General features: G+C 42.0%; 2 protein-coding genes and 1 long non-coding RNA gene across 7 annotated transcripts in view; 1 reads left to right on the top strand and 2 right to left on the bottom strand.

Moving 5' to 3' along the window:
- YLPM1 (YLP motif containing 1) overlaps positions 1 to 19,673 on the bottom strand; it is a 37,320-nt gene extending 17,647 nt beyond the window's left edge. For 2 of the 4 annotated variants that reach the window (XM_031593879.2, XM_031593881.2), the window contains exons 1-7: positions 18,673 to 19,673; positions 14,833 to 15,078; positions 13,746 to 13,940; positions 11,977 to 12,704; positions 6,644 to 8,995; positions 3,295 to 3,400; positions 1,049 to 1,529 (exon numbers count right to left, since the gene is read on the bottom strand). In XM_031593879.2, the coding sequence (XP_031449739.2) occupies positions 1,049 to 1,529; positions 3,295 to 3,400; positions 6,644 to 8,995; positions 11,977 to 12,704; positions 13,746 to 13,940; positions 14,833 to 15,078; positions 18,673 to 19,638 (5,074 nt within the window). In that variant the 5' untranslated portion in view covers positions 19,639 to 19,673. The remainder of the gene's footprint in view (positions 1 to 1,048; positions 1,530 to 3,294; positions 3,401 to 6,643; positions 8,996 to 11,976; positions 12,705 to 13,745; positions 13,941 to 14,832; positions 15,079 to 18,672) is intronic. The other 2 variants (XM_031593880.2, XM_031593882.2) reach the window with 2 other exon arrangements.
- Positions 19,674 to 19,945: 272 nt separating this feature from the next.
- Positions 19,946 to 25,015, top strand: LOC149917868 (uncharacterized). The gene is made up of 3 exons (XR_016466983.1): positions 19,946 to 20,433; positions 21,208 to 21,272; positions 24,481 to 25,015. It is a non-coding gene; the product is annotated as an uncharacterized LOC149917868 (long non-coding RNA).
- FCF1 (FCF1 rRNA-processing protein) overlaps positions 21,800 to 25,022 on the bottom strand; it is a 4,521-nt gene continuing 1,298 nt past the window's right edge. For both annotated transcript variants that reach the window (XM_031593878.2, XM_031593877.2), the window contains exons 6-8: positions 24,073 to 24,160; positions 23,562 to 23,656; positions 21,800 to 22,389 (exon numbers count right to left, since the gene is read on the bottom strand). In XM_031593878.2, coding sequence (XP_031449738.1) covers positions 22,341 to 22,389; positions 23,562 to 23,656; positions 24,073 to 24,160 — 232 coding nt within the window. In that variant the 3' untranslated portion in view covers positions 21,800 to 22,340. The remainder of the gene's footprint in view (positions 22,390 to 23,561; positions 23,657 to 24,072; positions 24,161 to 25,022) is intronic.

The following is a 25,022-nucleotide window of genomic DNA, read 5'->3' as shown; positions in this document are numbered from 1 at the left end:
TTTAATAGATAATGTAAAAAGAACATAGATACAGAATAGCATGTTATTTTAAAATCTGAAACGCGTGTGCATAGGTATGCATACCTCTACATCTTAACAATGGGACTTAATTTCTTTGGATAAGTTCAGGTAGTACGTGCAGTTAGATCATAAACCTTAAGACTCTATGGAAGTTCTACTTCTATGGAAGTTCTATGAGGAAGGGACTCATGGAACTTCTATACTATTAAGAATGTTAACTGACATGCTCACTTAAGATTCCTAATGGTCAGTTTTTTGTAAAACATCTACTTAAAGGAATCAATATGGCTTCAATTTTTATTTATAAAATAAGTATAGCATCTTAAAAAGAAAAAGTGCTCTTTAGGTGACAATTTACAGCTTATGAACTTCTTTACGACACAATCTCACTTTTGTTAAGAGCTTTAAGAATGAAAGAAATTTTAATGTTCTATTAAAAACTAATATTGAATTTTAGTTTTGATAAGCTTAATACTGAAAATCAGAGCCTTTCACTGCTTAGGCTCTATATGTCTGTTAAGCATTCTTGTTCCTCGGAACAGGACAGTGGTGCCAGGGGGCTCTAGGTATTGAAGAGGGTACTTCATACCAATCAAGCAGTATCTAAACAACACAAATGTTAGTAACTTAAAGCAGAATGTAAGTTGCTCCTCAGAGCTGTAACAATCCAAAACACTTTCTAACAATTATTCCCATATTCAGGTATTAAATAGATTCAGGGAAAGTATCAGTATCAATCTGAATACAACACATTGATGTGATCACATTAGTTGGCGTTTGTTAGAGGTAGATTCCAGTTCACACGGAAAAGCTCATTATCACAGCATTACAGAAAACATTAAACTCAAGACTGGAGGCCATGGAGTCATTACAAATTGCATTGCTTGGCATTAGATGACAACATACACAGCTTAATGTCAGCTGCAAAATATATAAAGCATACATCGCGTAGCATGTTCCTTTAGAAAGAAGCTAACGGAGAGCTACCTCTCAATTTCAGAATGAACATGCTGACTGTAATACTCACCTCGCCCATGGCCATAATCCACAGTTTGCTGAATTACAGGTGCTTTAGGAACCGGTGGAATAACTGGAGGCAGCGTTCCTGGTACAGCTGACGGAACAGAGGTGTGAACAGCAGGTGCTTTCACAGGCGAGGATACTGGTGGAGGCATCATTGACTCCTGTTTACGTAATTCATATTCCATATTTGCTCCTTTATCTTCATTTGTGTCCCAGAGTCCGTGGAAAGAATCCTCATCCCAGCGTTCCTGTTCCACAGCAGAAGGTGATGGTTTTAAAGACTGACCATGACTTGGGGTTGTAGTTGGAGTAGAAACTGGAGTATGTGGCCTTGTCATAGCTGTAGCAGGCCTTGCCAGTGGGGCAGGTGGTCTTGTCACAGGGGTGGGCTGTCTGAACAACACGGGAGGCTTTATAATAACAGCAGGAGAAGGTTTAATAGCTTGGGCTTCTAATGTTGCCTCTGAAGATAGCTGAGAAGAGACCTAGATGCAGAAAGCACTTTAAATAGAGATCTGTCACCTAATCTTCTCTCATCCTAAGTCAGTAAGCACAATGGCAATCTATAGTCAAATTATATAGTACCTCCACCAAGATGCTATCGGTAGGAGGACAATATTTCATGAACTGGCAGCCTCAATTAATTTAGCGTTTGTTCATTACATGAATGCTTAAATCTCCTTAAAAATAACCATAACAATTTAAGCTCCAGTAGGCCAATCTTAGTTCAAAAGTGCCTATAGTTTAATTCTCAAAGATTCCTGCTGTCAGAGAGGAGGCTGAAATAGTCTAGAAGTAGGGCAACTTGATGAGGCACAAAAGGATTGATAAGGCCAGCTTCTTTCTGGAAGCCACTGGAAAAATTCCCAGAGCGCAGTACCACCTGGAAAACTCTTAATGCAATCTGGTCAGTGGGAAGGTGTTGCCCAGTGAAAAAATAAAATCCCTTCTTCAACCCAACATCCTCATGGAACACCACATACTGTGCCACAGGAGTCTTTTTAGCATCACAGTAGCTGCCAAGTTACAGGCAGCCTCATAAGCAGTATGCAACAGAACTTGGAGAACGGTCGTAGTTACAAGCAAAGCTTTAAGTTCAAAGACACAGCAGAAATCTTAAGAAACGTAACAGTAGTTTGAAAACCCCTAGGCAGATGGGTGAAGTATTCTGAGATACAAAATATCAAAGTTAAGGAGTAAAGTCATTTCCTAGAGATGTCATCATGTTTGTGGTTCTTGCAAGAAATGTGTTCTAGTACTTGACTTTATTAGACACTGTAAACAAGAAAGAGGTCAGCAAGGCAAAAATAAAACTTGTAGTGCCTCATTCACAGTGTAATGCTTCTCTGGGAGGAGGGTCAAAGAAAGTTTGGGCTGATTAAAGGTCAGGATTACAGGTCAGTACAGCCAAGTTTATTGGTACCAGTAACTTTTGGGCTAAAAAAAGTCTGTGCATCAACTCAGCATCTCCTTCAACATACACATAACAAAATTGTTTATTTGTTTTAGGAAGGCTTTATAAATGTGAGTAAACATGACTGCAGAAGTTCGGTTGGTTTCTGACCTGGTATGAGATACCAAAATACAAACTAAAGCATCTGAGAAGAGTTCTCAGGACCAGTCAGGAGATGAATTAGCAGAACAATAAATTACATCACAGCAGGAAATGAAGGTATGGAGGTGCACAAACATGAGCTTTCAAGCACTTCACAATATTCTAGATGGTAATGAGAACTCCTAATAAAGACAGCCAACAGCAAACTAATGCCCACTTGGTCTGAGTTTCTGATGGAACTGTTCTCAATTTTCTTTCCTTAACCTCTTCAAAGTATAAAGAGCCCTTAAAGCAGGAAGAATAGAGCGATCTGGTATTCAAAGACAGCAACACCACGTAGCTAGGTGGGGAAAAGGAGGGTACGTCTTCTTACAAATCTTGCAAACTTACTTTACAAGAGCTCACCTCTTCTTGTACATCATCCTACAGCAATTTAGACTGTTAAATCTCATGAGCTACTGTCTCCTGTGGGCCATGCTTGGAAGACACAGTGAACTAAATGACTACAATAGGCGCTGGAAAATCTAAAGAAACCACAAAGTTACTTTGCCTCAACAAAAGACAGATGAAGTTGTAAGGACTCCTGGGGAGCTAATTCCATTAAAAAGTTTGATCATCAGAGCACGGAAGTGACCTGAAATACACACGGATAGCAATTACCACCAGCACGTTACATTGTCTTGAAATGGATTTACCTGGAAGGCACCTGGTCTCGTGCCTGTGTTCTGTGATCTTGGAGAGTCCTGCGTGGAAATGTCAGGTTTAAACTCTTTCAACTTTTGCAGCTGTTCTTTTTGCTCTCTGCACATGAATCACAAGAAAGTTGTATCAGTCTGTTGCTTAAGTGAGAACATGGCATTATATGGTCAACACTGATTGTGAAATCCTTGTTTCACATCCACCTTCCTAGCCATTGAGATATTTATATATTAGCTGCAACCTTTTTGACCAGACCTCCTCTGAACTTGGACAGAACTATTCTGCTTCAACAGTAAAGAATAAAGCTGGATTTTTATTTTCACCAACACCTACAAATGTGAAGCCCCATGGATGTGCCTATGTGCACCAGGACTCACTCTAGGTTGCATGCTGATGAGACTGAGGCCAACACAAAGCATAACAGAGATGCCAATGTTTAAAAACAAACTGGTAATGTTAGCTTTCATTGTCCTGTTTTATGGAGAAGAAAGCAGGACAGCAGCAAATGCTGCAACCACCAGATTACAAACTTCTATTCAATATGCTTTCCTTTCAGTTTTTGTTCACACTGTTTTCTGTGACTTTTTTTTTTTTTTAAATTGTAGTAATTCCTTGATTATACTAATTGCATGCATTATGGTAGTGCCCAAAAAACAACTTAGAGCAGGATCCCTCTGTAGTAGGTGCAATAGAGACCATCCTGACCATCAATGCCTCTGTTCAGCACCCAATGCAAGGGCAATGTGGCTCACAGAAAGGGCTCCCATGTGCTGCATTAGTTCAAAGATCAGACTGAGCAATTGCCAGCAGTTATGTCTTCTTTATGGCAGGCTTATGAAGAATAAACCTCATGATAAATAAAGGACAGTATGCAGCACCAACTACACTGTCATATTCACAATAAGAACAAAGCCAGATGAAGGCTTTACCTTTGGAGGTAAAAAAAAAAAAAATGATGTACCATACTACTAATGTAGCTCTTGGATCAAAAAAGTAAGAAAAAAATCAACAAAAAAACCCCAATCTCCTTAAAATTGTCTCTATCATTCAGACTGTGGTCACCTGCTTGTAAGAACCTGATGCAAAGTAACTGTGTAACTAATCTTAAGAATATCCTCATATCAAATTTTAAAGCAATAGTATCAATATTATATTTGTACTTCTTAATGACTTAGACATGCATATCTGCACCATTTTCATTTCTATGTGTAAGTATTTCAGCTTGAATAAAATTATTCACTTCTGCAGTGGTTCCCAAAGTATGGTTCTACCCTCTCTTTTTAAAAATCACTTTTCTTGCATTTCTGCATGCAATTAAGGCCTGCCATATGGGACAGATGTTTAGTAATCTTAAGAGTTTGAAAACAAAATGGCTTCAAGAAAAGTACAAAACATCTCTATATTGTTCAACATAGTTTAATGTAACAGAGATAACTAAACATTCACTTTAACTGCTCACTATTTCAGCATATCTTCCTTGTGAAATTAAAACTCTTGTCTTTACTAGGTATCAATCCTAAGCTGTCTCTCAGTTACTCACAAATAGGATGGGTCACATGGATCTCTGTCTCATTCACTGAATGTAATGGAAGAAACTTATCTTTCTGGTTTTCTCATGAATACATTTAATGTACCAAAACCCATGCACCAAATCACAAAGAAAATGTTTGTACAGACGGTGTGTGCTCTCCTCCTTCTTCTACTTCTAAATTTACTGAACCCTAGGATATTTCTGATGTGGAAGAGGACATTATTTTATTGCTTATTTTGATATAAATCCGTATTAAATCGTTAGGGAGTTTAACAGATGCTTTCTAATATGAGATCTTTGTTAACTTTCGCATTTTGAGTTTGCCTTGCATTCATTAATCATTTGTTACTGCTCTTGTGTTGATCCTTAGAAGCAATGTCAACCAAGCTGGACAAAATTATTCACTGAGGATGCTACAAGTTCAAATGAGGGAACATTCTAAAAAGAAAACAAAAACAGAAACCACACTTCAATTAAAAATTAAGCAGTATTCAAAAATTAAATATGCTCCACTATGTGAATTAAGAATCACTCCAACATAGATCTTGATGTGACTATTTGAAACAATTACCAAACTCATCTGAGGATAATAGAATATTACAAAGTAATTATCAACAAGCTCTCTTGAGAATAATGGAAAGATTGGTCAGGTGATGTGGATGCATCTTGAAAAGTAACTAATGGAAAATGCCCTATTCAACAGGAGAATGCTGTTATTTAAGAAAAAAATAAGTTCACCCGTGAAAGCTGTGATAGCGATATTCTGAACAACTAGTTCCATGTTTCTACTGCCATTCTGTGGTGAAAAGAAATGAAGCTGTTAATGTGTAAATTGAAGAAATCGGGAAACAAGGATCACCTCCACAGAAGCACCAAACTATTCTGATAGCTTTGCTTTATGGGCCAGCTGAGGTGGGAATAACAACATGCTTAAGAAGCGAAAGCACCATGCAACAGGCTTGTTCTCGTGGCACCCATCTGGCAACTACATTAGTTAATGAACATTGAAAAAGGAGGTTCCAAGAGCTTGCTAAAGTCATGAAATTACATCAAGACAAAATTTTCTTCCACCAGACAATGAACATTGTTCTCAAGCTTGGAAAAGCACATAAGTAAGATGACTGCTGGAACTGGAAACAGATTGATGTCAAACAATGCTTCTAAGTAATTAGTTTTACAAATACATGAAGTGCATTCCCCCAAATAGGAACTCAGCTTTAAAATTAGTACTACCTATATGTAAAGCAAAATAAAAAGAGAGAATACTTCTAAATGTATATTTTGTGCCCTTGAAACAGCCATGATGAGAAAAGGGAGTAAACAGTTTAAAAAACAAAACAAAAATGATAAAAATCACAAAAAAAACCCAATCGCAGAATCAATTGCTGATCAAGACTTTGAAAATTTCATTCACATCCAATCAGTCCATTTGGCTAGCTAAAGCTACAATATGATTGACTTGCCTATTTAACAGCTGAAACTGGATGTGGATTCACAATCCCTAAGAAATCTTTGGCCGTCAAGATTTAGCTGCTGCTTGGCAAACACAGAATATAATTTGCATTGGAAATAAAAAAGAAAGATAGGTCAGAAGTGAGTCAACTCATCAGAACATACTAATGCATGACAAGAAACATTTATCATGAAGATGTCCAAAAAGAAATTAACATCCCCCATTCAATACTATACAATTGAAGTGTACCAGCTCAGAAGTTCAAAATTCTAGAGAACACGCAATAGTATGAAAATGGATTAAAAAAAAAAAAAAGTCTACTTATTTTTCCTCCCATATGTGACAGAATCAGGCAACTCACCGAAGCATTTTGAGCTCCTGGGCAGCTTTCAGAATTATTTCATGCTGTCTTTGGCTCAGGACCATCACTCCCCCCAAGGACTGTTCTGAGTCCAGGTTGGAATCTGTTCCCAGCATATCAGAGGAATGTGAAGGTGGAAGAAGAGATGAATCCAGCTGACCATCCAAAGATCTTACTCTGTCTCCATCATCTGGATACCACCTATCTGACAACCGTTCCCTCTCCCAATCATTCCTTTCAGGAACAAAGTCCTGTTTCTCCCGCCACGTGTCATATCTCTCCGGATACTCTCGAATTCTCAGCTCACCTCTGTCTCGGAGGTCTCTGTCATAATGGTCTCTATTCCTATCCTCTCTCCACCTGTCTTCACGATATCTGTCCAGAGGTGGAGGGGGTGGTAGTGGTGGTAGTGGGGGAATATCCAGGTCACGATTCCCCATTTCTCTGTCATCCATAGGTCTCATGTCCCAGTCTCTGTTATCCCATTCTCTGTCCAAATCTTGATCATAAATGTCTGAGGATCTCCCAGTTCTATCTAGATCTCTCTCTAGTTCCCTCTCCCTTGGCCTTTTCCAGTCATCCCACCATGAATCTCGTCTGTCATGATCAGATGATAAATGAGGTAGTGCTGGTAATGGAGATAACGGAGGCATTGAATGGTGAGATGGCAGCCTGTCATCTCTATCATATGGATCTACAGAATCATCCTGATAATCAGAGTTGTGATCTCTCCAGTATCGCTCTCTTTCCCAGTCATCCAAATGTTCGTGCTCCATTGAAGGATCATCTCTACTATCCAAAGGAAATTCCTCATGCATTCTCTCATCTTCATGACTCCAAGAACCCCTGAGTGCTTCATCTCGATAGTAAGGAGGCATGTTGTCAGGGTCATCTCCTAGGTGACCTGGCTTATCCATATTGCCTCCTGCTTCCCTCTCCCGGCTATCTGCCCTCCTGACAGGACCTCTCTCACGACTACCTGCCCTCCTGACAGGACCTCTCTCACGACTCCCTGCTCTCCTGACAGGGACCCTCTCTCTGCTGCCTGCCCGCCTGACAGGGACTCTTTCCCTGCTGCCTGCCCGCCGCATGGGCTCCCTCTCCCTGCTGCCTGCCCGCCTGACAGGGCCTCTTTCCCTGCTGCCTGCCCGCTGTCCCCTGTCCCGGCTGCCTGGCCGCCCAGCTAGCTCTCTGTCTCGGCTAGACATCACCCTCTCCCGGCTATCAGACTGGCCACCCATTGTCCTCTCTCGGCTGCCAGATCGTCCATCTGGCATCCTCTCCCTGCTCTCTGACCGCCCATCTGGCATCCTTTCCCTGCTGCCCGCTCTCCTGAACATGCCCCTACCACGGATGGATGCCTGCCTAGCCTGCCCTCTCCCTCTGTACACATATCCTCTGCCACGGCCATCGTCCATCCTGCCCATTCCCCAGCCGTGGCCATCGTCCATCCTGCCCATTCCCCAGCCACCGTCCATTCTTCCCATTCCCCGGCCGCCGTCCATTCTTCCCATGCCTCGGCCATCCATCCTGCCCATTCCCCGGCCACGGCCCATTCCCCAGCCACGGCCATCTCCCTGCCCTCTGCCCTGTCCTCTTCCTCTGTTTATATGCCCCTTGCCTCTATCTTCATGCATAAAAGATCCTTTCCCTCTGCCTTCTGGCCCAGGTAAGCCCTGGGTACTATCTGAATCAAGCAATTGACTGTCTGTGGAATCCAGATCCTCATTTCCTGTTACAGGGGTTACTGCACCTCCTGTCCTTGCAACACCTGACTGCAAAGCTACAGAATTACTAGAAACGGATGTTGAATTCTGGTTTGGAATAGGTGAAGTACTTGCTTTGGACTCTTCTACTTGCTCGTTAGGATCATGTGAACTCCATGTCCACTTTTTAGGAGGGTCTGATGTGGTTTCTTTGACTTCAGCTTTGGATGGTTCCTGTTGAGTGTTTGCCAGGTCTTCATTTGGCTCAATGGAACTGGTACTCTTCACATCAGGAGGTGACTGTGTTCCACTTACAGTCTGCTGATTGCCAGCTACGTCTGTAAAAGGCTCTTTGTTTTCTGATCTCGAGTCTGTTTGTGACTGCTGCTGTCCTAAATGAGGCCTAGGCCCCCTCCACCGTGGACCACCAGGTCGAGAACCATGAGCATGTGATGTATTTTGGGAAGTATAAAATTGCCCTGCTGGTCCACGTGGGATATTGCCCCATCTACTCGTATGCTGTCCATCAGTATTCTGTCGGTCAAAACGTGACCTGTGTCCTTCTGAGCGCTGGGAGTCAAAACGGGGCCCTCTCGGTCTTGAGCCTTCAAATTTGTCATATCCTCTTCCTCGAGGTCCATCAAACCTGTATATGAAATAAAGGCAATTTTACTCAAATGAATATGTCTAATTCTAAAAGATTTCACACCTCCTCGATTTAACTGATGTACTCTAGTGTGCCTTTGAACCACTGCAGAGGCATGGAGAAATGTCCATTTCAACATTGTACAATGAAGACATTTAAACCAGTTGCAGACCCTAAAAACGAAACTTGACTTAAGTATCTCAGGATTTAAATGTGACTTTAAAAAGGGAAATAAAAACCCACAAACCTTCCAAAGTTGATTGAGAAAAGTTACAGCTTTTCTGTTTTGTCAAAACGAACAGAACTTGCTGAACTTTTGCTTATAGTATTAACTATATAACAAGCTTACTTCACTATGGTGATGAATGGCATACAGGAAAATCTGCACATACTTACAGAAAGGATCTGTTTAACAGTTCGTGATATTAAGTTCCATGCAAGACAATATGCTTAAAACAAGTGCATTTTTATGGCATCTCTTTTTTTTTAATTCCTTTTGAAAAAACCCACAACTGCCCTTGCTTGAACACAAGTCAAGCAAACAAAGAATAATTCAGTCATATAATCAAAAATCCAACCCTTAAGCATATGCACAAATACTGATTTACCTACCAGGCTATAACAAATGAAATTAATTTCACACAAAATATAGAACTTGTGCCTGAAGTGAAATTGCTTGGATGTTTGGGATTTACAGTTGTGTCCCACTGGATATCAATTCATTATTGTCTACCTACCAGCAGCAGTTGACTTGCTGCAGAAATAAACGTTTCAATGAACAATTTACCAAATTAGATCATTTACACAAAGATCATTTATGTCAAAGAATTTTAATAATCCTCTTAAGATGAAAGGTAGTTTTGTTCTTTTGGAACAAAACTGCCTTTTGTTTGGGGTGAAGGAGGTCAAGATAAACAGGGTGAGAAAAAAAAAGAAATTGTAAAGCATAGTGGCAACATACCTTGAATTTTAAAGATCAGTGTTTACATGGAAGGTATAACTAGAAGAAAAGTTTGAGTACTGTAAGATGTTCTTCATCCCCTAAATTCAGAAAATTAGTTTAAGGAAATTCTTTATAGATTTTTGAGAAATGTTAATTGCTAAAATGGAGTGGATGGATGTCTTCTCATACATCCAATCATTACCTGTAACTTTGGGATAGTACCAGTTAACACACTACATTTTTAATTTACCACAAGTTCAATTAAAAATATATTTCTATGGCTGATACTGAGAACAAATAGTAAACAAATTTTTGGGAAAGCCATAGAATAGTCATACAATCACAATAGAGCTCAAAAGTTACCACGCTGTTTAAATACTTCAAGTGTCCTCATAAATAAAGCCACGGTATGCACTTTCTAGAAATTCTTGATTATCAAATAGCCTATTGTTACACAATACTGAGTTCTTAACTAATGAACAAGTAAAAAAATGACTTGCACTAGCAAATTATAAAGACAGTCTTTGCCTAACTGTACAACCAAAAAATGGATTTCTAATCCCCAGTACCACCTTTTTTTTTTTTTTTTTAAACCCATGAAGAGACAGAAAATTACTGAAAGCGATAAAAACATTAATTTATGTTGCTAATACTTCACAAGTTAGGATTCATGAATGATCACTCTGGAAGCAAAGACAACGCAAATGAACATGACGATATAATCAAAAAAATCCAGCAGAGTATGCAAGGATAGAAACAATTTAATGGAATAAAGTCTACTTTCTGGGTTTTTTGTTGTTGTTATTTTTTGTTGGTTTTTTTTTTTGTTTGTTTGTTTGTTTGTTTGTTTTCAAATTCAGTAAGCATCACTTCAACCAGCCTTGAACTAATGACCAGGCAGAACAGATGCTGTTTTTCCAAACTGATATCATGACAATTACGGAAAGAAGACAGTTCAAAAACCAAGATCTTAGGTCCAAGCATGTAGCAGATACAGAACACTGCCTTTTAGAATAAGGCAGCAGATCATCTACTTGAAAAAATGCAGATTTAAATTTCAGTATAACTCTATCTTAATAAAGACAGTTACCTTCAAAATCAAAACTATCAGATGTTATAGAAAACAAAAAGAATCCCAATATTAGGCAAAGGCTCAAATCTTCATTTCTTTCCTTCTTTCCCATTTATAACTGTTTGAATGCTATGTAATGCTACACATGTGGAAAAACAGTGATTTGCATGCAAGACAAAGACCACTGCTCTCTTATCCGGCAGCCATTTTGGAAAGTGCAGCAAATAGGAATAAGATGTAGTTACAGAATTCTCTCACACCAAGAGAAGTTAAAGAAAAAGCACAGGTGAAGCACTCTTAGTTTTACCATTTCTTTGTGCATTCGATGGATTTGGACGACAAAGAATAATTGTTTCTCTTCTCAAAACTAAATTTCTAGTAATAAGCTATGATAGTATATTTAACTAAATAGATATCTGGATGCATTCCTGAACCCCTTTCAGAATGCACACAGTGAAGTGCCATTATTTATAGCAATGACTTAAAAACAATCCCTCAACACTTTTGCTTTAGATATTCCTAAATTGTGTTCCAAGTACCACCTATGAAATGCTGGGAATTTATATGGCCTTTTGTGAAAGGTCTGTCTTCCAAATGTGAGTTATCATCTTTAAGCTAAAGACAGCAAAGATGCATAAAATACTTACAGCATCTTTCCTATTTTCATAAAAGAAATATTTTATCTCTGAAAATTAAAAGCACACTGAAGCATTTTACTACAGAAAGAGGAGGGAAAAAAAAAAAGTGTTCCGCTTTAGGAAATGGTTAGGTGAACAGCCATTACTTATCTTCGCTGTAATCAGATCAATACAGACCATAATGTGCAGACATTACAACAAAACCTCTGCCAAACACAACTCATGTGACCTCAGGAAAATCGGAGAATAAGACAATGTTTCATTTCTTAATATATCACCAAAATGCATTTAGCCTCAAACATGTCTAAATCAACAGAAGTATCCTTACCGAGGACCTCTGGGGCCTTCAAAACGTGCTGATCTGGGAGGATCTGGAAGCAATCCACCTGATCTCACTGGTTTATCCTGCATGGTAGGTGTGTATGTTGAAGACAACGCAGAAGGGGTTTTCAGTTCCCCACATCCTTGCTCAGTTTGTTTATTATGGTGAACTTGAGACTTTCCGTGGTCTGAAGAACTGAAGGATGAACTTCCTTGAGAATGATAAGCTGAATACACAGGTGAACTAGATATTTTTGATGCATAGGTACCAGGAGTGGGAAGCAGAGCTGGCCTTGGTGTTTCAGTAGATTGACTGCTTTGAGAACTGGATCCTGAAGGGACAGAGGAGTTGGATAACTGAGATACAGACGATAGAGGTGGGGGAACCAGTGGAGGTGTAGTTGAAGGCAAAGTTGGAGGCATAACAGGAATGCCACCCTGAGCAGATTGGGAATACGGAACAAATGGAGGTGGAAGTGAAACATTTGCAGGATACTGATTCTTCAAATTTTGGAGTGAGCTCACTTTCTCCTGCAGATGGGACTGAGTGACCTTCATCTGTTCATCCCATGCTTTCCACTGTTTCTCATACTCCTGAAGTTGGTCTTTATGAGGATATGTTTGAAGCTGATGCTGCCACTGTTGGTTCATTGATCGCTCCCAGTCTTTATGAAGCTGCTGGAACTGTTTTTGCTGTGTTTCATAATGTCGCAGCTGCATCTCCACTGACATTGTCTACAATAAGAATATAGGAATAACTTCAAAATACCATTTGAGTTACTGTCAGAGTCACACATTTTAGTGTTACTCCTCCTATCACCACTTCCAACTTTTGCAGATACTTGAGGAAGAACTACAATCAAACAAAGCAAACTCTGATGCCTAATATCAATTTATCCATTGTATCACTGGAGGGCAAGCATTTATGTATAGAAGACCATTTTGTTTTATACAGGAAAGCTGAAGAAAGCTATAGCCAAAGGCCTTCAAGTTGTGTTATTACTTAATGCTAACAATGCCCAAATCAATTTTCACACTTCCAGTACATATAGTATGTGACTACTTCCCAGGGTTTCAATTTCTAAACTTACTAACCTGCAGAGAGTTGCTTCAGCTACAAGCAGTCATTTTTCTCTAAACCTTTTCTGGATGACATAATTTGCACAGTCAAGTCAGTTTTTCCTCAGATGCTAATACTGATGGGCTTGACCTTTTCTAAGATTTTGGGGGTCATACTTCCAGATTTTTTAAATAGACAGCCCAAGCTATAAATAAATGCTTAATGTACAAACTCTTCCAATTGAGAAAAAGCTGGTTCAACTAATACAGCAATCAATGTCTACTTAAAAACTTAAAGGTTTCAACAGTGATATAATCATCCAAATTTGTAATTAAGACTTCTATTTCTACTATAGGGCAGCTACCAATTTACTTCACACAATTACCTGCTCACTTTCTCCTGGAAAGTGAAAACATCAGAAAGCTGAGTCTGAAGGTCTGTATTGTATCCAACTCTGCACCTGCATCACTCAGATATGCCTGAAAATCTTAAAAGTGTAAATTCTTATTTTCACTATCCTACTAAAGATTCGTCATCACCTCTCAAGCTATTTTTTTCATTCTAAAGTTGAGAGATAATAGGAAACAGGGATATAGACTTCTGACCATGCAGCAAAAGTAATTAGACAGATAAGCCAACCGTGACAAATTACTCAACTACTCATAGTGTTAGGTCACTCACAAAATATATCAAATACCATCTCCTGAATGTTTCACCTGTAGATGTGGAGGCTGTTGCATGATTTGTTGATACTGCTGTACTATCTGCTGCAGCTGGGCATGCTTCTGCATTATTCTCTGGTACTGAAATCCAACTCGGTGATGGGGATGCTGCTGCCATTGAGCTGCTGCTGCTTGCAACTGCTGCAGTCTCAAATCTTCCTCGGGGTCATCGGGAGGATCAATATTAAGCTAGAGAAACAGGTAAATACTATAAATAAAGGAAGGCTGCTTCTGTCAGAAGAGAAAAGACTTGTTTGCTACTCAGTTTACAAGAATCCTCTCAGCTTTCATTATCTTATCACTCCGTATTCCAGTGTTCTGATTTTTATCTCCTTTATTCTTGTGTAGTCTGATCTAAAGGTTAAGCAGATGGGGATTAGGTTTTTCATACATACAGAAACTAACAACAGGTAAGAGATTAACACAGATGTGCTCTGTGCTGCTCACAGCAAATGCAGTGAGACAACTGTGCATTTTCATGATGAAACAAAGTAATTCTAAGTGCATAATTTTGCTGCTTGATTAGAACCTGCATATCGTAAGTGAAAGCAGAGCACATGCTGTAGGGCAGCCTATCATGCTGCAGTAATCTGCTGAAACATTGAAATAATGACCTCCATCCATTATGTAGAAACTATCATTAAATACTCTGACAAAATACTAAATACTATGTATAAAGTTCTTGGCTTCCAGACAAACCGTAAGACACAGAGAGAAAGAGAGCCAGACCAGACAACCAGCAAGAGAAGCACTGAAAACAGCATCTTAAGTATAGCATTCCCCATTTACAGAGTACTTGATTTTGCACTTCGGCATCACAACCTCTCATTTTCTCATAGAGAAAGATGACAGTGCTGGAGAAGGTGCAAGTGAATCAAGTTTGGTGCATGTCTGGGTGTCTATGTAAGTCTAAATATGACGAATGTATTTTTTAATTTATTGCTGTAGCCTTAAATGTTCTTTTAACATCGTTTTACCGTATTTCTTATTATACAGTATATGAGAATTTGATGACAATATTTTCCTGTATTTTGTCCCATCTAGCACAACACACACAGTGGCACCTCTCTGCAAAACCTACCTGAGTTTCAGTGGATGTAAGAGAAGACTCATCTTCTTTAGATGCTGGAGGCAAGGATTCATTAAGCGGAGGAGGTTCAGACTGCGGAGTTGAAGCACTCATTTTCCCTTCTTCAGACTTTGCTCTCTGCTCAGATGAATCCTTCCCTACTCCTGGGCCTTTCATTTGCTGCTGTCCCTGAGCATGGGCTTTTGCTCTTTGCTGTAGACTAAGCAAGTGCTGCTGGTACCAGTATTGCTGCTGTTCCTACAATAAACAAATTTTCTAAGACAAATGGCTTTCAGAAAAAAAAAAAAAAAAAAAAAAAACCAAAGAATTTTAATTTATGATAGTCATTAATAATCATGCCGAATAAAAATATTCTAGAAAAATGTTTATATTTGTTTCAAGAAAAAACTCATTTCATTATCAGCAGTATTGCAATGAAGGTAAAAAGATTTAATCAAAATTCAGATAGTGATACATGAGGCATGGAAGACACAGAAGAATCTATTCCCCACTCCAAAGAGATTTCAATTAAGGAAAACAAAAACAAAAAGCAGAAAAATAACCAAGTAGTAGAGACATGTGGTAAGTACCATGCTTGCTGATTTTAATGCTTTTTATTCCTAGTAAATGAGTGTACTTACTAAGAGACTAACTTAGGGAAAATGAAGGGGAAAAGGAGGACAACAAATACAAGCAGGGGAGCAGTAAAAAGGATAAAGTGTTCAAAAAGATGATGAGCATGAACAGAGAACACAGACCAGTAGTGTGAAAATGATGGCAGAGTAATCATGGTGGAAATATTTGAATAAAAGTTGGGATAGGAAAAAAAATAAAATATGACCCAAAAAACAGCAAAGAAGTTTCTTCTTTTTCTTTTCAGAATCTGATTTCTGATTACCCTGAATTATTCCCAGTACCTAAAAGGGACCTACAAGAGAGTAGGAGAGGGACTCTTCATCAAGGCGTGCAGCGACAGGACATGGGGGAATGGCTTTAAATAAGAAAAGGGGGGATTTTAGATTAGGTATTAGGGGGAACTGTCTACTCAGAGGGTTGTGAGGCCCTGGCAGAGGCTGTCCAGAGACCTGTAGGCCAGGCTGGATAGGGCCCTGGGCAGCCTGATATGCGGGAAGATGTTTCTGCTTATGGCAGGGGGTTTCAAGGTGATATTTAAAAGTCCCTTTCAATCCAGATCACTTTGTGATTCTACAATTAATATTCAGCAGCTGAAAAAATAGATATGGCTCCATCCAAAGAATTCTCCATCTAAGATGTGGCTCAACTTTCAGTTTTAAATAATTCAGGCTACAATAAGAGTACTGTCAGTACATGACAGCAGCTTCAAAGCACTGTGAGATGCCACTAAAGTAAAGAATAACAGACTAAAGAGGAGTATCTCAACATTTACAGGACCATGCACATTAGAGAGACCCAAGCAGGAACCAGTAGCTCTCTTCATCTTGTAATAAAGAAATCCCACGCATCAATCAGACTAGCAGGACACAGACTTAAAGCTGGTGGGAGGCAGATCTTTACCTGACAGCCCTGAGCTATGCAAGCCCCTGCCAGAGAACTGCAAGCAATGAACTGCCATGGAGTCAAGGCACAACCACATAAGCTCCAAGAAGAAAAGTCTCCAGATTTTACAGATAAAGATACCACATGCCAAGGGCAGCTCCTATATTTTAGAGAAGCATCACTATTCACTTGATTTGTGAATTCTTCTCTTAGCATCTCCTTTTAGTCACTGTTAAAGTCAGAATAATAAAACACTACTTTTAGTCTGACTCAGCGCAACCACTCTTACGTTCTCATGTCAGTTCCGCCACCTTTGAGAATCTGTGACTGCCCTGCAGCTTTCATGTCCTCTGTCCTTCCTTTCCGTCTAGGCATACACCGATGAGAAAAACAATTTGTAAAAAGCCTCCTCACAAACCGAAAAGAATCCAAAAGACAGGGATGCAAGGACACCAAAAGAAAAAGAAAAATGGTAACAACGGTGGTAGGCATTGTCTGATGGGATTTCTCAAAATTGAACTATGCAATTTGTCTTTAAACAGGTTCAAGAGAAGCACAAGCTTCCCCTGAGAGCCCACCTGACACTCAGAACGGGACTGCGGGTTTCCACTGCCAAAAGCCTAGCAGACACAAACATACCAATGTTTTTTGAAAAAATACTTCTGTAAAGGCTGCAACTTGGAGATGAGATCAGTAAGTTTCAGCACGAGGGAGGAGCACACTATGCAGCTATACAAAAGATGTTTACATTCATCCCTCTCAAACAGCATCATAAGGTGACTTAGAACAAAGGTGCTGGATGCTGTGCTTCTGGAGGAATGACCACTGAGCACCTGCCCCACTGTCACAGAACTCTCTTCATCCAGAGACCCAAGAGATCCTCCTCAAACAATTGGATAAGAGGTGCAAAATCACAGTATGACCAGTGATTCACACAAGGACATTCACACACAGCAAAGTATCCTGTCTCATAGTTTTCACAGCAGATGAAGTCAGTAATACATGCCCTGCAGGCTCTAACAGAGAAGTGAGAAAAAAGTGAAAACACGGGTTTCCGCAGCTCCTGAACAAAACAGAAGCACTAATGTAATGCAGAAAGTCCTGACAGCACGTTCAGTTATTTGAGCATTTACTCCATCTTTGGCTGACCAAGAAACTATGCCTATTGCATTACACAGAGGCTGAAATCAGCACCACAACAGATGTGACCAGAACACGTCACCAGAAGCATGGTTCTGAGGAACACAAGCCCGCACCACTGAGAGATTTCAATGCACCCAGTTCTCTGCATGTTACAATGGCTGTAAAGTCACTCTGACAAAGACCCCAAATTCTCAGTAATCTGGTTTTCTCTCCTCCTAACATTTATGACACTTCTGGCTACACAGTGGGGGGACAAACTACTTCACTGTTCGATCTGAAGTTTAACAATTCAAGAATTCAGCCGCACCTTCAATGCTATTCACTTTTAACATCTAAGTTGTCAAGGTTTTGGTACTAATTATGAGCCCCATCGGTGTCCCTGGAAGAGATTAACTAGCACTGTCCAAAGTCTTTGTAACATTACATTTGTGAAATAAAAGCACTCCGCCACTAAGCAGTGATTCATTATATGGTACAAATGTAAAAAAGATACATTTCCATTGCTATGTCTGTACAGGTATGAAAGTCTAATGGATACAAATTAAAGATGTCCCAAGGACTAACAAGGTTAATCTCAGTGACTGATACAAAATTTCTACAAATTTTCTTCAAATCGGAATCCAAGGAACAACTGAATCTGTGCATTTCAAGCTTAAATAAGATCTATTCACTCTTAAGAGTATTTATGCTTTGTTCTTGCAGCTGCAACTACACGAGCTGACCCCAAAGGGCTGCAAAAGCCCCAGCAAAGCCAAGGGTGGCATACACACTGCTGGGGGCTCCGCATGCTTCTGTCCACACTTCACCAACGGCACTGTGCCCAAATTCACGCATACAGAGCTGCACTGATGTACTCACACTTGGACTAACATTAGGCAGTCATTTTGGCCATGTGTGAGAACTATTATTTCAGGGTATCCCCTAAGAAGCTCCGTATCATCTTATAGTGGAAGACTGAACCCATGTGGGGGAAAGTGTATTTCCAGAAAGTCAAAGGGAACAGGGTACCACCGCAGGCAGACTCGTGCAGCTTTACCCACAGCTGGTAGGATCAGTCACGGCTCCACGCTGACCACACAGACCGGCTGACACACGGTCCCCGAAGGAAAACAGACTGAAGAAACCACACGATGCGCGCCACGGGCGCACACGATACCGCCGCAACCCGCGGAAGCCGGACGGAGCCCTTACCTGGGGCGTCATCGTGGCCGGGTCGGGCTGCGGGGTGCCGCGCTGCTCCGCGCCTCCCTCCGAGCCTCCCTCGGGCACGGCGGCGGGCGGGGGGGTGAAGCGGGGCTGGGCGGCCTTGGCGGCGGGCCCGGGCTGCGAGGGAGAGGCCTGCGCGGGCAGCAGGTAGGGCTGCGGGGGGGGCAGGTAGGGCTGCGCGGGGGGCGGCAGGAAGGGCGGCGCGGCGCCGCCCGGGGGGGGCTCCAGGTAGGAGGGGGGCGGCTCGGAGAAGGCGGGTGGCGGCTGCGAGGCCTGCGGGCGGGGCAGGTAGGGCTGGGACGGCGGGGAGGAGGCGGGCGGCGGCAGGTAGGGCTGCGCGGGCAGGTAGGGCTGCGCGGCGGGCTGCGGGGACTGCGGCGGCGACGACAGCTCCATGTCCATGGGCACGGGCTCGGAAGGCGCGGGCTCGCCCCACTCGCCGTGCCCGGCGGGCGGCTCCGCGCCGTCGCGCTCCCGGGAAGCGGCGGCGGGGGGCGGCTTGCGGGCGGCGGGGGGCGGCTCCCGGTGGGAGAACTGCTTCTGGTAGCTGCGCACCGGCGGCGGCGGCACGGCGGGCGGCGGCTGCTGCCAGTCCGGGAAGGAGCCGGGCAGCGGCGGCGGCGGCAGCCCCGGGGGGGGCGGCCCCGGCGGCGGCGGCGGCCCCAGCAGCACGGACTGCAGCTGCTTCTGGTGCATCTGCTGGAGCTGCTGCAGCTGCGCCAGGTGCTGCTCCTGCAGGCTGAGGAAGCCCGAGGTGCCGCCCGGCGGCGGCGGCGGAGGCGCGGCGGCGGGGGGCGCGGGGCCCGGCGGCGGGTAGCTGGGCAGCGGCATCGGCGGCACGGCGGGCGGCGGCACGCTGGGCGGAGGGATGGGCAGCGGCGGCGGCGGGATGGAGGTGGGCGGCGGCGGGTAGTGCCCCGCCGCCCCGTAAAGGCCCCAGGCCGGGTACATGGCGGCGCCGCGGGCGGCCGGCGCGGAGCGGAGCGCGGCGCTTCCACAGGCCGCGGCGGCGGCGGCGCGGACGGCCCACGGCGCCTGCGCGGGGCGGCGCTCCGCCCTCTCGGGCAATAGAGCGGCGCGAGAGCGGAGCTAGAGCGTCGGGAGGCGTCTCCCGGCGGGCGGCCACGTGACTGCGGGAGGGCGCCGTGCCGCCGGCGGGGCACGTAGAGAGGGAAGGAAGCGAGGGCAGAGCGCCGTCCCCGCGCTTCCGCCCGCTCCTAATCGGCTCGGCCGGGGGAGGTAGGCGAGAGCGGCGGGGCCGGGCCGGGCTCCATTATGTGTGGCGGGAGATTGAACGGCCGGGCAGCGCCGGGTTCTACCGCCAGCCGAGTCCGAGTCCGTGAAACTCGAACGACTGTTCTGATGCTCCACCTCTAGTTGATGGCTGGAGAACTGAGCACCTCCCCCCAGTAGGAAACGACAGGAGTAGAGAAATCCAAAGCTTTGTAGGCAGGAGGAAGGTCAGGAAAAAGCTTTGTCCTCTTAGATGGAAAAGCTGGGCTTCGTGTTGAAATGACACATCGTGCAGATGTGAAGCTATGAGAAAAAGCTTCCAGCGAAGTTTGAACTCAGTTATGAGGCAACTCTTTGGGAAGACCACCCTAACACGCACACACAACTCTGTTCTTGTGTATCCTTTCATTTCATCTAGCAATTGTAAGCATTCTGCCGGCGGTCAAAACATCCCACAGGTTCATCAGGTTGCTGTGCCTTTGACTTCTCCAACGCCTAAGAAACTTCTGTCAGGTATTAACCATGACCAACAGTCTGTTTCTTCTCCAGCCTCCTTCAGTCTAAGTTATCTCAAGTTATCTACGTAGGGAAAATTCTAGATAATTTGTACCTGAAGAAGTCTTTTAGAACTATTATTTGGTTTTATTCTGAAGACCAAATAAGCAGATCTAATCCTACAGCTATTTCTCAGTCCTTATTTGAGAATGTGTGGCCTTTAAGTGTTCATGGCAATAGTTTTAGCTTAAAAAAATGTGACTTCAACTGAGAGAAAAAAATGAAGGAAATAAGGAAATTGTTTTTGAAATGTACAATTTAGCAGTATCAAAATTCAGGCTGGTTGGTAGCTTCTTTCTGTCTGGAGGTGGAGAAGTGTGAGAATGGTATTATTTCAGGGATAAGATTAGGTGAGCTTGCAGCAAGCAAAAAGGGCAAGTCTGATGTGTTCACTAAGTTTCCTGCAATATCTGTAAAGACAGGTGCTAGCATTAAGTTTATTAGCTTGTTGGAGCATTTTCCAAGGACAAGAAATTATTAGCAGAGGAGAGCTATTACCTTCACTGTGTGCTGCCTGCCTTTAGGGATGTGAGTTCAGTCATACTCTGAAGACTGCACTAGAGGGGTATTGCAAGATATAAATTCTATTGAATTTTAGTCTTTTTCTTAATTATACCAGGAGGATAAAATTTCCCCCTTTTCTCCATACCTCAACTCCAATATTTTGGCCAGGAGCCACGCTACAGCATGTGGGACTCTGACTCAGTTTCTCTCCTGTCTGTCCTAAAACAGTTCTCACCACCACAGAGGAACAGAGATCAGAAGAGCAAACTAAAAATAAAAGCCTAATGGAGAAGGTATGAAAACGCAGAACACACTTTCATGAAGACAGAAGCAATACATCTTAGAATTATTTTTTCCACTGCCTTTCTCTATGTGCTTTACCATTTCTTTCCCCTCACTCTTCTGACTACTTCCTCCCCACGTTACTGCCAACACTGCAGGTCTCTGTGAGTTTTACTCTGATTTCTCCCCACCTACTTTGGTCCCAGCCCAAACTAATACCTTTCAGTTTGACACTTTCCTGTATACAGCAGTACACTCCTCTTCCATTACATGAGACTTTAAAGCACCTAAGTATCACACAAGAGGGAGAGGCCTATCCCAGACCCAACAACACCAACATCTCTATGCATTTAAGCAAAAGGGTTGGGCTGCTGGCTGACCCAATAGACAGACTGTGAGATGATACCATCATATCTTAAATACAAGGTGCACTGGTAAGAAGAGATATTAAATATGCACTGAGCACCTACAAAAACAAGGGAAAATCTGTTCAGCGTACAGGGATGAACTGAGTTAGGGAACATGAGCAGGACACAACTTGATTTCATTCACTGTATTGAGATACAGTTAAATAAAAGCCTATCAATTCTCAATTAAAATCTACCAGACCATGGCTCCAGAGAAGGCAGTCTTGATGGCTTCCCCCCAGCATTCAGATTCCAATTTCCTTCTGGAGTAGATGCAAAGGAGTTCACCAAAGGAGTACTCATCCTGCTGCAGATGCAGGGATAAGAACCTTCTAATACCTCTGTGGTCCCACTCTCAGTCATAGCTGGAATATCACCAGTAGTTAATTCAGAATGATGAAACCCATCACCATGTGAGAACAAAGAGGGAGTTTGGCACATTCTTGCTCATAGAGTTCTCTTGTTCTGATATCCTTCTCCAAGCAGTGCAGTCAGAAAAAGATGAATAAAAACAGGCTCTTCCACATTTTTTTTTTTTCCTAGAAGATCAAGGCTATGAAGTCAGTCCAATATCCTACAAACAGGGTTCCAGCAAGGAGGAAAGCAGGAGAGCTTGAACAAGGAGCCTTATACTGGCTCAGGGCCTTGGCATTCATGGCTTGGCTGGACAGGTTAGAACCGAGGAGCTCCATAATCATCTGGCATCCTCTCAATATTGTATCTGCAAAAGAGAGGGAAAACCCATTAAGTCAACCTACTCTGTGTTGTTCCCCTTTTAGTGCAGCAACATACTTATAGGAAGACTGAACATAAAACCGCTTTGCTGCATTTCTATCTGCAGCTCAGAACCTCAGGAAGAAAAATATTACCTCAGAGAAAACAAAAAAAGACTTCATAAAGTTACCTCTATCCTGCAGAGTTCAAGTGTCAAGAAATCATTAACCCCAAAGAAGAAAGAAATGTTTTTCTAAGAACTGACCTAGGATTTAGGAGCAGAACGACTCTAGAGAATAAATTCCTGTCCATTCAACTTGTGACACATGGGCAAAATGAGTAAGGGTGAAGATGTTTTGAGGGAAAATATTCTATGCCATCTTCTACTTGCAGATCAATTAAAACCATGTATTTATAGCAATTAGCTTCCTCATTTCTGACATGCTTCTGTCTGCATTTTAGACTCAGTTTCCACTGTTAGCATACCTGCCTCCCAGCATCTTTCCTATCCCATCTAAAGACTCTGACCCTTTTCTCTCCACGTACTTATTTTTTTCTTTACCATGCTACCAAACTTATGTACCACACTTTGAAAGGATTTGACATAGGTTCTATTCAAGACAGAAGTTCTAAGTTGTACATGATGCAGAACAAATACTAAAACACTGGGTATGACAAATGAATGCTTTAGAAGGAATGGGAAACAAATTAAAACCAGTGTTGTTATAATATCTCACCAGTCTTACTGTATAGATCCATTGCTTTGAAATTGCTGCATCCTTCCAAGTTGCTTCAGCTTTTAGCTAAGAAGCAAATCCAGTTTCTTAGCCGAGGGTATGAAAAAATTTCAAATAGAACATGGAACAGGAAGTTTTCCTCAAGAATCTGTAGAATACATCTGCCCAATAGTCCTCCTACTGCTTATGCAAGATGTATCTATGGAAACACTGGTCTCAAGGAAAGAAGTTTTCCAGGTAGCAAATAAATGGACTGCAATAAAAGCAAGTCTGCAACATGTCTCTATTCCAGCAGCAGCTATGCTTTCACTTTTGTGTGAACACAAGGCCCTTTATTACAACCTGCACTATAGACAATGTAGGGGAGAAGTACACTGGAATAGAGTCCATGGCAGACAATGATTCTGCCTGGCAGCATTCCTTTCTGTCAGAAGTCCCTTACCTGTGCCTGGAAATATACATTATGGGCACTCCTGGAATTTTTCGTATTCTCCGCTTGAGCTCTTTATCCACTGTGGCTACAATATAACATTTGTGCTGAAAAAAAGAGGCAAACCTGATTCAACACTGGTGCAAAAAAGTCAAGCAAAAGCCTCAATTCAATTAGCTTGTTTAACAGGAGAGGGCTACCTGTCAATAGTAAGGCATTTCTAGGACTTGTAGTGAATTCCATAACAGATTAATAATATAATTCTGCTAATCAAAACAGACTCCAAGAAACATTCAAACATTGTCCAGTTTTTACAGATGACAGCTTTCCCATTCGAGATGCTTCTTGATGCTGTCTTCCACAAGAATGCTTGGGGAATATTATATCCTCCTCTCCAAATAAACTTGTGCTAAGTATTGAAAATGTCTATGAGATTTTACAGTTACTTTGCTGGAAACTTAAGTCATCAGTAACTAGCAGGGTTCAGGAATTTTTAGTGTGCTAGCATAGTATGGGTAAATACCTGAGTGACTCTCTGTACCAAACAGTCATCTGCGTAGGTTCCTTTGTGCATACATGGCAAACGTTCAAACCGAGGGTCCTTGGCAATTCTGTAGGGATATGTATGTGCAGCATCACAGTGATCAGACCAGAAATGTATGGTAATATAGTATGGAGGAACAGAAACTCTCTTTTCTATGATATGAAGCATCTTATCCTCTAAACAATGGCTTAAGCCATGGAGCCAATGGTACGTTCCAGTAACTTGAATTGATGAGCAAACATGCCTAAATATTTCTTAGTTCTTTTAAACTGGTTTCCAAACTCTGTAATGTTAAGTTCTTGCCTAACAGAGAAAAATCATTTGAAACAACTCATCAAGAACTAGGAGAAATTGCTGATCTTTTGTACCTTGTATCTTTTTATACAGGAACACTTCCCCTCTGAAGGGGAGCTTCAGAGATGTTCAGGGGCCACACTCATATATTTTACAACTCAACAGCTCAAATAAATGGTAAAGAACAATACAACTGAGCAGTAAACCTTGAGAGCACAAACCTCCCTGTGTTTTGTAGATATCACACAATGACACAACTCTACATTACCAGTACATGCTACCTACTGCAAGAGGAAAAATATGAGGCATAAGTGAAAAGTTCTAAAAGATCTGAGTCATTTCTTCCTTTATTTTTATAAATTTTTACAATTAAATATTTAGAGAAAAAGAAGAAAATGTTATTTAGAAGGTCTGAGGGAAAAAAAAAAGAAAGATTTATAACTGGATAATGTACCTAGTATATAGGTTTTCAAAATGATCTAAAACTGAACTCAAAGAACTAAACTCAGAAAGCCAGAGAAATAAAATCAAGTTCAAGACCTAAAATTCATTTGTACAAGAGCACCATCATAACAAATTTCTTTCATTTCTTTATATTAAAATACAAAGTTCTTGAAGCAGAGAGGAATACTGTG

The sequence above is a fragment of the Phasianus colchicus genome, chromosome 5, assembly GCF_987193195.1.
Source record: "Phasianus colchicus chromosome 5, bPhaCol1.hap1.1, whole genome shotgun sequence".
Taxonomy (NCBI): Eukaryota; Metazoa; Chordata; class Aves; order Galliformes; family Phasianidae; genus Phasianus; species Phasianus colchicus.
Note: the sequence above shows the minus strand (reverse complement) of the source record. Positions and strands in the feature narration are given on the sequence as shown.